The sequence below is a fragment of the Nanorana parkeri genome, unplaced genomic scaffold (genome assembly GCF_000935625.1).
Source record: "Nanorana parkeri isolate BGI_ZX_2015 unplaced genomic scaffold, ASM93562v1 scaffold240, whole genome shotgun sequence".
Classification (NCBI taxonomy): domain Eukaryota; kingdom Metazoa; phylum Chordata; class Amphibia; order Anura; family Dicroglossidae; genus Nanorana; species Nanorana parkeri.
Window position 1 is genome coordinate 1,053,283 of NW_017306508.1, and position 12,336 is coordinate 1,065,618.

At 42.4% G+C, this 12,336-nt stretch overlaps 1 protein-coding gene across 1 annotated transcript in view; it reads left to right on the forward strand.

The window, feature by feature from the left end:
- Positions 1-12,336, forward strand: part of TP53BP2 (tumor protein p53 binding protein 2) — a 66,625-nt gene that overhangs the window by 27,426 nt on the left and 26,863 nt on the right. Inside the window, exons 3-9 of the mRNA XM_018556519.1 lie at positions 348-356; positions 1,943-2,070; positions 6,181-6,294; positions 9,241-9,323; positions 10,376-10,477; positions 11,364-11,535; positions 11,630-11,811. Coding sequence (XP_018412021.1) covers positions 348-356; positions 1,943-2,070; positions 6,181-6,294; positions 9,241-9,323; positions 10,376-10,477; positions 11,364-11,535; positions 11,630-11,811 — 790 coding nt within the window. The remainder of the gene's footprint in view (positions 1-347; positions 357-1,942; positions 2,071-6,180; positions 6,295-9,240; positions 9,324-10,375; positions 10,478-11,363; positions 11,536-11,629; positions 11,812-12,336) is intronic.

Sequence of the window (12,336 nt, forward strand, 5' to 3'; positions counted from 1 at the left end):
CATTGTGTTGTCCTTCCTCCTCCCTGGCATGGGGATTGCTGAACAGATCTGAAAGGGAAACGTTTTTTTATTTTTCTTATGTTGTTGTTGTTGTTGTTTGGGATTATAAAGCACCATCGGTTTGCACACTGCTTTACAAATTAAAATGAGGCAGCAAAGTTGCAATACAAGAGAATGGGGGGCGCTGCTCGTGAGAGCTTACAATCTAAAAGAAACTTCAATCGGGGGTGTTATTGGTTTGTTTACTACTCTATCTGAAGTAAGTAGATGGTAACGTTCTATTAAAACTTGTCTAATTTGGGCATGCTGCCGGGTATAAGTAGTAACTAGTCTGACGGTTAGGGTGGGGTCTATCTGTGGTGTTGCCGTTTTGTACAGTAATGTTCTGGACTGTTTATTGGCTTTATAAAAGTTTGAGGAATATATATATATATCTATCTCATGTGCTGATGTGGTCCAGGGGGGGATAATGCCATGACACCCAAATGAAATGGGAGCAGTGACGGGGTGCATATTATAGTGCTGGTGTACGATTTTATCTATAGTTTAATTAAAAACATCTATGGGGTTATGAGATTTGTCCGTGTTCCATTCCCTCTAGGTATGACACCTTAAAGGTGCCGTGGTGGTGTTGGGATAGATAAATGAACTGATATGACTAAAGTTCCCTTTTGCTGGTGAAACGCCATCTCGGGCTCCTTCCAATACTGGTCAATTGACCTCAGAAACCTAATGATGCTGAAGCAAAATCTCCCATTTTGTTCTGACGCCCCCTCCCCTTCAGCGCCATTTGGCTTTTGCTCAAGTGACCAGCATTGGAGGGGAGGACAAGTGTGACGGTGAATACCATATTCTGTAGGCTCTGGTGCCAATATGATGTGCCTTTGGCGTAAACCAACCCGGGATTCTTTATTTTCTCTGAGAGGTCCAGTTTAATATACATGTGACAGTCGCATGGGATTTATGAGTCATCCAATTATATTGCTGGTGTATTTTTTTCCTTGGTATGTCATTTGAATCTTGTGTGTGCTCAGCTCAAATATTTGTTTAAGCCATGCAGCTCAACATGAGCAAATACTTCCCATATTACTTATTTGTATATTCTGCTTACTGTTGTGTGGAGCTGTTTATACCTACAGACAGTATTGCAGAATGCAGCACAGAGCAGCTACCGGGACACCGGCTTGTATTGATTCCATAAAGCAAACTATAAGGAATATATTTCAGTAAATTTTTTTTAAAAATTTTTTTTTTTTTTAATTTTTTTCTTTTCTATTTTTCTTGAATTGCATTCCCTGTCCCCTTAACTGGTTTTTGTTTTTTGGGGGGATTTTGGCACACTCTGTGTCTGAGGAAGTCAACTCTCCAGCTGCGCTTTAACTTCAAATCCCAACATGCACCTGGGTGTCATGCCTGTAACTGCCAGTTTTGCAATGCCTCATGGGACTTGTAGTTCCACAACAGCTGGGGGTCCAGAGTTACCCACCCCTGCTTTATACCTTTACTTACTCTACAACTGAAGTGGCTCCCAGGTACGTGTTTTTGCTGGTGCTGGGAGTACAGGTGCGGGAGCGAATGTGACCTCATATTTTAGTGGTTGGATATATGTAGAGGACTTTTATTTCTACATCAGCTTTTTTTTTTCCTTCAACCCGCAGGTAAATGAAAACAGCTCATGTCTGTCTTTGCTTTGTTTGTTCAATTTTTTTTAAACAGAGTGGTAACCCACAGCACAAGTCTATCCTTTTAGATATTTATTATTTAATAAGTATATAAGCATCTAATAGATGACCAGAAAATTCAACTTGATCAGCACTTCTCTGGGAGAGGTCTCCCAAACCCGTCTGAGGTTTTTGATACCCCATAGAGGTTCCAATCATTCTGGGTATCTGTTATTGAGCGTTACTGGGTGTAAAAATTGGTTCTTCAATGGTCCTAATGACAGTAACAATGAGGGACATTTTACCGAGGTGCCTGTCACTCCAGAGACTACCTGCCGAGACGTGGTGGAGCTTTGTAAGGAGCCGGGAGAGTCTGAGTGCCATTTGTCTGAAGTGTGGCGTGGCTCAGGTATGAGTTACTTGGAAAATAACATAATTTATTTATTACGGGCACACATCTCACCTGTGGTCCTCCTTTGGGAGTCTCCAAAACCTTTAACCAGTCACTGTAGAGCAGGGGGATATACTAGGTGTCAAAGCAATGGAAATACATTTCAGACGTTCCATCTCGTATAAAACATGGGATTTAGGAGCAGAACTTGTACTATATCTCAGCAACTTCTGGATGTGTTCTAGGACTTCAGACAAATATTTATTTAAAAATGAGAGTTGTGCATTGTTAGAAAATCTGCTGGGTTTTTATAGTTTCTTGTGTCCGTACTAGGACAAGAAGGGAAGGGAAATCTCTCCGGGGGGGACACCAATTTTTTTTTGTGGATTAGGTAATGGTTTTCAGGTTTTTATTGTTATCGTGTCCCCTCACACTTCCTGTCCTATTAAAACTCTGTCTCAGAATGTTGTCCACAGGAAGTGAAAGGAAATCTCCCCATTGGGGTCACCGACCTCTATACAAATCTAATGTACAGTAGAAGCCAGGATCAAGTCGAAAATGTTTACTAAAGTCCCATATCAATATAAAAGCATTGTTTTGGAGACACAGAAGTCCCCTTTTATCAAGGAGCCAGACAGCTCATGTAACATAAAGTGAACCACATATGTATTCCTGTATAGAACCCTCCATTCAGAATGGAGAGTGTAGACTAAGTGCCAGCGTGCATTCCAAAGGCTGAGGGTGTTGCTGTGGTGGCAAGCGTTCCAGTAAGCTGGAAGTCCTCATTTCCTCCGTTCATGAGACTGCTTTGCTTCTCCTCTGCTTTGCAGGGGCCCAGGTCACTAGGCAGGCGTCTTTCCTGTCTTCCCTGGGCTGTGCAGAGTGGAGGAAAAGCTGTCAATCATGTACGCAAAACAGCCCCGTTGCTGCCTGTGATGTGTACAGAACAGAGCCAGGATCGGGAACATGCGCATTATGGCAGCAACACTGCGGAGGCTAGATCAGCTGGCAGACTGTTGCTGCTGTAAACCCAGAATTTAAAGTAACTGGCAGAATTAATAGGTATTTTCTCTATAATTAAAGTATTGGAAAATTTAAGAGGGCTATTCAGAAAAGGGAGAAGAGTTTGGAGAAGGCAGGAGAAGTGAACAATCCAGGCCAAAATAGCTGATTTGGAAAAATGTAGCTAACTTTCAGTTATGTTGTCCTAGATTGTTTGCTTCTCCTGCCTTCTCCAAACTCTTCACCCTTTAGTGAATAGCCCTGTAAATAACGGACAAACATTGTTCGATGAATTCAATAGGGAGATTTTTATGAGTTTTCTTTTCTGGATCTATAACTACTTTACTCCCTGGGCTTCACAGTCTTCAATATATGCATCTAAAAGGATTCTCTAACTTCTTTCTGTCACAGCCACAATGATCATACCATTTAGTTCATGTATATCTGTAAAAAATAAATCAAAGCAACTGGACTTGTTGTATTTTTCTTGAAGACATTTTGCTGGTCAGCTGACTAGCTTTCTCAATTCAGAATGAGAAATCTAGTCATGAATTGCGAAAGCTAGTCGGATGACCAGCGAAATGTCTGAAAAGCAGACAGCAAGTCCAGTTGTTTTTGATTTATTTTTTGCAGATGTACCATGACCTGCATGTATGAGAAGCTTCACAGACGCATGCAATTCATGGATTTGATCTTCTACAAAATATACAGCCGCTGGTTTGTCTCTATTGATCTGTTTCTGCAGACAGTAAAGTCCAAGGGGCACCAGGATGTTGCTTCATTGCTCTGGAAATTGACAATGAAACATCTCTATAAAAACCTGCCTAGTTTGTACTCTTCCTAAAAAAACAAACTTCAAAATGTCATATTTTTCTGTATCTGGGTTGTGTAGGCGATCCTGGATATGTAATTAGCTGAGAGATCCTGTAAGGCATAGTATGTGTGACTGTGTGGTTTAAGCGAGGTGGATCTATTTTTTTTATAGCAGGAAGGATGTGAATTGTTTTGGTTTAGGAGCATTTTATATAGTTTAATTATTGGTGGTGTGTTTTTTGTTTTAAGCCTCCTTCATTCTAAATTTAGGATTGCTTTGTGTTCGCTTGGCTGAGTCAAGTCAGAAATAATGAAGGAAATGAAAACTACTAAAGCAACCCAGAATATGTTTTATATTATGTATTCAGTGAGCCCAAAGTTTATTACAGCCTTAGAATGCCTTCTGTGGCTTTTCACACTTCTACCTGCTTCCTCTTCCATGCTGCTGTTATGTTAAATATTGAAATTTGAATAATGTGAAACCTCGCACCACTACTCTAATCAAGTTAAGCAGCAGCTGAAATCTGTGTGGTCAGATATAACGTATGAAATTAATGGTAAAAGCGCGGCTTTTACCATTAATTTCATAAATATTGAAATTTGTTTACCACTCTCACTGGATTGGCTTAGTAAATAAAACTCTTACCTCCTATAAGGTAACTTTAAAGTGACCATGAACTCAGGAGTTAAATCTTATAAATACATTCTAGTACCTTAACTATTAACAATACTGGACCTTATTTGTGTATCACTCGGCTGTAGATCCTCAAATCATCTCTGAATTGGTGCTGACACTGTCCTTCCTTCTGGAGGGTGGCTACTTTTGTTCCCCATGGTCCCTGTGTGTGTTGTAAAGGAACCACCGTTCCAAGCTCGCTGACGTGGTGAACTACAATCTCACATGTAGTTTAATAAGTTGTATTGAGATTGTAGTCCATCACTGGGGCGAGCTTGGAACGGTGGTTCATTTACAACACACACAGGGATGGATAGATAGATAGATAGATATATCTATATATATAATTTGCCAGTTGTAGGTGGCATTTGGAGTTCTGTGCTGCTTCTCTCTGCAAATAAAGTATAGAAGAATTTGGGAACGTTTGTGCACTATAATTTTATTTTTTTACATGAAGCTTAGTGTTCTCTAAGCCAGTGCTTCTTAAAGTGTGGGTCGCGACCCCATATGGGGGTCCCGCAAGTGAACAGGAGGGGTCACGGTCTGAATCCCCGGCCAGGACCGCCGTCAAGGGGGTACGGCCGGGGAGGCCTGGGCTCGAAACAAGATTTTTTTTGTTTTCGTTTAATGTGCAGTGTAGTGTAGTTTTTAAGGTCACGCCCCCCCGTGCACTTGGTACCTTCCTGAGCACGTGCGCACAGGAAGGTTTTTTTTTTACATTGACTGAGCTTTCTTTTAACACAGCAGCAGTGGAGCACAGCTGCTGGAGGTAAAGGTAAGGATGTCACGAGTGGAGAAAGTTTAAGAAGGCCTGCTCTAAGCCATTGAATACATGGTGGAAAGAGATCCAGGCCTTTCTCATGTACAGAGTCATCAGTTGGAGCCTCTCTGACAAATACAAGGACGGTGTGTAGTATGACTGGGAAGTGCACTGGCGTGTAGCGTGTATGGATGATAGATGTGCAGCCCTGTTTGTTCTGTGTGCAGAGCTCAGAAGAATGGCTCTTTGTCCTGCTATATGAGCCACTGGCAGGACAAGGCTCAGTGCTCAGTGGGCATATTTCCCATTATTCATTGGGAGAACGTGAGAACTGCCTGGCAGAGTTGCTTCAATTTCAGCTTTTATGTCATTGTGCCAAAAGTAGATTGAATTTAGGAACGAAGCGTCAGATTCCCCAGGTCTCCTGCCTCTTTGTATTCATATTGCCCAGTTTATTTATAGCCTCCGTGTTTTTTTGTTTTTTTTAATCCATTTTAAAGTAGGAGTTCTGCTTTAAAACTAAGTATTTATTTGGCTTCCTATGGCAGAGTGGGTGCCAAGAAACTGGTCAGGAATTTCTTTTGGAACCTTCCGATCTATGTGAATTAAAGCTGATTCTGCAAACGGTGAAATGCATATATTGGAGCGCTTTCAGCTGCCAAAGGATTTGCATTTCCATCCATTCCTCAGATTTACACAGCTCTCGTAGTACAACCCTGTCTGGCAGGGGAGGTGACCCGATTTGTTTTCTGTTCCAGTTCAGTACCATTTCAAGTCTTGTCCCTCCTTTTTTTTTCCAGACATATCCTTGTTTTCTCATCTCTGTGTGAATATTGGTTTTATGTTTTCTCTAACCAGTCCTATTTTCACATTTCAGAGCGTCCTGTAGCAGACAATGAACGCATGTACGATATTCTGCAGAAATATGGAATGCAGTGGAATGAAGCCCGGTTCTTTCTACGCCATGATCGTCCACCATCCAGAGGGTCAGGTAGGTTCTGTTTTTAGCGGGTTTAACCTCACTCATTGGATGGAGGTCACCTGACATACACTTACTGCGTAATAGGTACCTCCTAGTTTTGATGAGGAAAACCAGACTCATAATAATATGGTCACTATACCTTGCCAGGGTTTTACCAAAGTGTGTTTTAGGTTTTCAACTTTTGTTTGTTTTGATGCTTGTTTCACCTTGTCCCAATCCTAGTACTGAATTGAAGAAAGCTGCACGGTCTACATAAATTTTTAGAACAAGAAGATCTTTAGGCCTCCTTTCACACAGGCAGTCCCATCGGGTCCGCTTGTCAGTTTTCCAAGCAGACCCAATCAGTTACCCAATGTTGGTCTGCGGGCAGCCATGCGTAAATGGACAGGCGCCCGTTAACACTCGGTTACCCCCGACTACAGCCAGGTCCGGAAAAAACGGCTCAGAGATCCGTTTCACTGGACCTGAACATGCCAGATTTGGGGTAATCTGATGTAAATGGACAAATGTCCATTTACATACGACGCTCCATAGATCGACATGGGGTCCGGTCATTTCACTTTTTTTCCTCCATCACAAGATGGAAGAAAAAACTGGACGGACATGGATCTCACAGTGGTGACATCCGCTCCATACTACTCTGATTAGGAGAGGATCCGTGCACAGTGCAAGTGTCAAAGGGGCCTTAGGGAGTACCCCTGTTGCATGGGATGCTTAAACTTTGACCTGAATGTCTGCAGAAATGTGTAAATTGTTTAAAATAGTTTGGTGCTGGGTTGTGGGGTCATTATGGGCACTGCCAAGGAGGGGTGTTTTGCAGCTTTCTGTATTTCTTATTTAGCACTCGTCGGGCCATGTCTTTATGGAGCTGGGTTTGTATATAGGGGCACAGTCATGCTGGGACAGAAATGGACCTTCCCCAAACTGTTACTATTAATAGCACTCTTCTCTAGAAACACCTGAGCTCAATCATTTGAATGGGCTGTCTACATACTTTTGATCATGTAGTGTGTCATGAAAGATGTTAAGGTTGTTATTGTGAGTTTTTTCCCCCAGCTATATGATCTTTGCAGCGTCATCTTGATTATGTTGTAACACCCAATCACCCGCCCTCAGTATTATCCCCTGTCTCCTTCTGACTGAATCATACATCCTTGTTTTGTCCTGACAGAGGTGATTTGTTTTGTTCTATAATATGCTTAGAGCCTCTTCTCTGCCTTCTTTTTGATTTCATGCTTTACTGTTTTTGCAATTTGTACATAAACAAACATCTGACTCTCAATGAGCCATGCAGACAGGTTTATCTACCTGTACATGTGAACTGAGCTGAGGATTGTGTTTTAAATCCAATGACAGTGAGTAAATCCAGCCGAGGGGATGCTTGCAGAGCCCGCTGTACGTTTACTCTCCTGGCAACATTTAATCCGTGAAATATATTTTCATATTTCACCTAGGGCTTCATGTGCTGGTCATCTGAGGACACCATACCTTTAAAGTTTTATGGGGTGGCCACAATTGGCCACCCTCATCCATGTAATCATTTACAGGGCTATTCACAAAAGGGTGAGGAGTTTGGAGAAGACCGGAGAAGTGAACAATCTAGGACAACATAACTGAACTGGAAAGTGAGCTGAATTGGAGTATTTTTCCAAATCAACTACTTTGGCCTAGATAGTTCACTTCTCTTGTCTTCTCCAAACTCTTCCCCCTTTCGGAATAGACCTGTTAGTCTCTGATTTGGCTTTGTAATCAAGCTGATGACATCTGTGCCCAGCACCCTCTGCTCAGCCTGTCCCTTTGGTCCCTATACTCTGTACTGCAACCATAGCAACACTCTCTTTTGCTGATGCTGCAGTGCCACCAGCAGTGAGGCCAGAGAGTTGATAATGGGGTAGACCAGCTGTACACCAAGCTACTGGCTCATTGAGCATTCTGTTTCACACTTGTATGGTTTCCTGGATTGGACTAGCAGTTCCCTGGTTGATTGATTTGACTTGACTGGAGCTACTTTATACATGACATTTGCTGTGAGTAAAATAAGAGGGCAGTCATTGTAACTAATTCTAAAAATGTCTGCTTGGCTTGCTGATCCAAAGATTGTAATATTTTGTGTGTTTAATGGTAGGATAATAAAGCTGGCCATACACTGGTTGAATTTTTGTCTGAGTCCTGCTGAAATTTGACCAGTGTGTACCCTGTTGGGAACCCCCTGGAGGATAAAAGTCATGACTTAAGCTGGCCATACACTGCTCTATTTTTTTTTCCGTTCAACTTGCAGGCTGAATGAAAAAAATAGAGCAGATTCCTCCAACGCTAGGAGCACGTTGATTGAATCCCTGCTGGTTTGTTTTTTTTTGTATCCTGACAGCGTCTGCTGGGCCCCCTGTCGAAATACCCAAACATAGCTGGCAGCTCATTGGCTGCCAGCTCTGTTCATATGAAGATTTTCCCACCAGCTCCTTTGATTAGCTGATCTAGAGATACCGGACGAAAGAGTGCGGACAGCAGCACTTGCTGTGCAAATTTTTCAGCTGTTTCCTCAAGAAACGGTCGAAATTCAGACAGTGTATGGGCACCTTGATGTCGAAGGAGGCTGTCTAAAACATGGCAGCTGAACAGTGACTCCAGCCAATCAGCTGCTGTCATTGTTCGTATATTCGGACAGTGGCACACCCACCACAGAATACAATAGACCGACAGGGGATTCCACCATTCACACTAACAGTATGTAAACAGGTTTTTTTTCCTTGTTCGACCCGCCAGCTTAGTGCAAGTTAATGCAGTTTGTATTTATGAAATCATGAGAAGTAGCTCATCAGTTTACCAGGAACAAAGAACTTCCTTCAAGCTTCATGCCAGGCTGGTTCCTGCTAAAGTTTTTTTGGGGGTGTGGTCTTTTTTTTTTTTTTGGTATGTTAAATATACTCACATTTTATTTTTTACCTCTGAATGTAGTTAATTCCCAGAGAGTAAGTGATCCCAACATAAAGCGGAATGGCGTGAAGGGCCCTGCAGACAGACCAATAATTGAAAATGGGGTAAGTGACACATCAGTTCAGCTGCTCTTGTTGTTCTCAGACCTCAACCACACTGCACAGACAGAGGAAACTAATACAATAGCTATTTAATAACGTGTTAGGATGTTTGCCTGGAGTGAAAAAAGGGGCTTTTTGGCCAAGCATGGACAATGTAGTTGACATAAATTTAAAATCTTCTAAATTTAAAAAAATAAAACCCCTAAAAAACCAAGTATACCTTGCAAAGAAAATGGTTAATACTTTCCACTCTCAACTCTGGTCCCTGCTTTAATTAAGTGAAACTATCCCCCTTAAAAACCTTTTAGAATTCAGCCCTTTATTTTCAGGTTCTGGTGTCCCCCCCGCTGTGTTCAGTGGTTCCTCCTTACGAGTCCCTTCATCACTGTGGGGGGACTTTATCAAAACCTGAAGCAGATTTGCATTGCAGCCTATCAGCTTCTATCTTTCATTTTCAAATCTTAACGGAACAAACTGAAGAGAGATGCTTAGTGGTTGCCATGGGCAACTGCTGGGGGGGATTTATCAAAATCTGGAGCAGTTGCCTGTGGCAACCAATAAGCATCTCTTCAGTTTGTTCTGTTAAGATTTGAAAATGAAAGATAGAAGCTGATAGGCTGCAATGCAAATCTCCAGATTTTGTTGAATTTCCCCCTATGTCCTTTAGCATTTGCAGATTGAACAGGAGTCCAACTCTGCAAATGTTGAATTCCTGTGAAACTTATTCTTGTAACTTAAAAAGTATACAACAATGTATTCAATAATAAGGGCATTCCTGTAGGTAGCATTTAATGATATCCTTTCCAAGGCTTAAAAATAAAATATCGAGTCTGGAGACAGTGTCTCTTTAAAAAAAAAACAAAAAACAACTTGCATCCATGCCTCTCTGCCAGTGTAGTGTGCATGCATCTGAGTTAGGTATGAAATGATGTGTAAACAAATATTAATACACTATATTAATATGAAATGAGAGATGTATAAAATACAACCTTTATTTAAGCGAATGTCTGACATGTAGTCATGTGACTTGTCTGACATGGGTTTTTTTTAAACAGGTGAATGGTCCCAGAATGGACATGACCCTAGCGGAACTTCAAGAGATGGCTGCCCGCCAGCAACAGCAGATAGAAGCCCAACAGCTAACGTTGTCGACAAAGGTACATCTATTGGGTCAAATTAGTGTAAAAGAAGTGTAAATTAGTTATGAAGTAGACATGGGCTTGTTTAGTAATCTAACACACTACTAGACTGATTGGGTAAAGCAGGTTAAAGTGTTATGTGCTGTAAGAACTATTAGCCAACCAGATCTGATGGAAGTTATTTTGCACGATGACAGAATGTTAATATTGCGTCACATAGTGGCCGTATTCAAAGGCTTTTGTGAAGGGACATGTCGGTATGCTGTGCAGGCAACTTGAGAACTGTGTGATTTGACTTTGTTCTGAAAGTGTATCACATGGAGGTTTTAATGTTTGTGATAAGTTTTTATCCCATAGTTCTCTTTAGGTTCACAAGAGGACATATACTAACCTCCTCCGGTGACTCAAAGCTCAGTATATAGCGGGCTACTGCGCGCTATATACTGTGAGCGCCGCAGCTGGAATGGATCCCGACAATACTGTCTGGATCCACCCAGCTGGCTGATTGACAGCTGGCTCTGCCTATCTAGAGGCAGAGCTAACTTTGGCTGCCCCTGCACCCTTCCGTTCCTCCACTCAGAGCTGGAGGATCGGAGAGGGGAGTGATGACTGATGGTGGCTGCTCTCTGCAGGGAGATGATCAGGAAGTGAGCGAGCAACGATATGTGTTCACTCACTTCCCGGTCTATAGAGTCGATGTGTGACCGTTTCAATGTCGGCTCTAACTATGAGGATGAGTGTAAATCACTTACCTCATAGTTCTCCTTTTTAATGTGTAATACTCCATTATTCACTAAACTAACTGAAATGTACAATAAAATATCCTTCGATCCCCACCAGGGGACTGCAGAGATTTAGGGTTGAGCTCCCCGTCACTTGACACGACCTTTATGGCTTCCTATAGGAACAGCGGCTGAAGTATCTGAAACAGCAGGACCAGCGTCAGCATCAGGCCAGCGAACAAGAGAAGCTGAAACGCCTGAGGGAGATCGCCGAGAACCAGGAGGCCAAGCTAAAGAAAGTTCGAGCCCTGAAGGGTCACGTGGAGCAGAAGAGGATCAGCAATGGCAGATTAAGTGAGGCCTGCTTCGGTGTTGATTTGACTTTCTTCTGCAAGTGTATAACATGGAGGTTTTAATGTTTTGTTGTTTCTCTCTCATTACTCATCAGTGGAGGAGATCGAGCAAATGAATAACCTATTCCAGCAGAAGCAGAAGGAGCTGATGGTAGCTGTGACTAAAGTGGAGGAGCTGAATAGACAGCTGGAGATGCTGAAGAACGGGCGCATTGAGGGTTACCATGACAACCAGTCGGCAGTCACTGAACTTGACCGGCTATACAAAGAGCTGCAGGTACGGTTTTGGAGTACACGTTTTTCCCTAAAGGATAGGCTCCCTTTTAGTATATTTACACTTTAGCCTCTCCCAGCAGGCTCATAGCATATGATTATTTACACCATTGTGATGTTGACTGTACAGCCTGCCCAGAGCCACACAACCCTTTTCCTCAGCGTTTTCCCATGCAGCTAGTGCATTCCTCACCCTCCCAGGCATGTGCGCCATAGACCTAATTTATTTCAGTGGAAGAAGCACACTGATCCTTTCATTTGGAGCAAGTTATTTCTCTCAAAGGGGACATGTTGGGATGCAGTCTTTCCATTTTTTATTTAAGTTCTAAAGTTTTTAAAAGCAAACCTTTCAGGATTTTTTGGCAGACTGATCTGAACAGCTCCCTGCATCACAAAAGGTTTTCTACTCCCCTCTCCGGTTGCCCATATTTCCTTCCTCCCCTCCCCGTTCAATACTTCTGTGAGTGTCGGATGCCTGCAACCCCACCCCCCCCCCCCCCCCCCCCACCGCCGTTCTCTTTCTCACTAA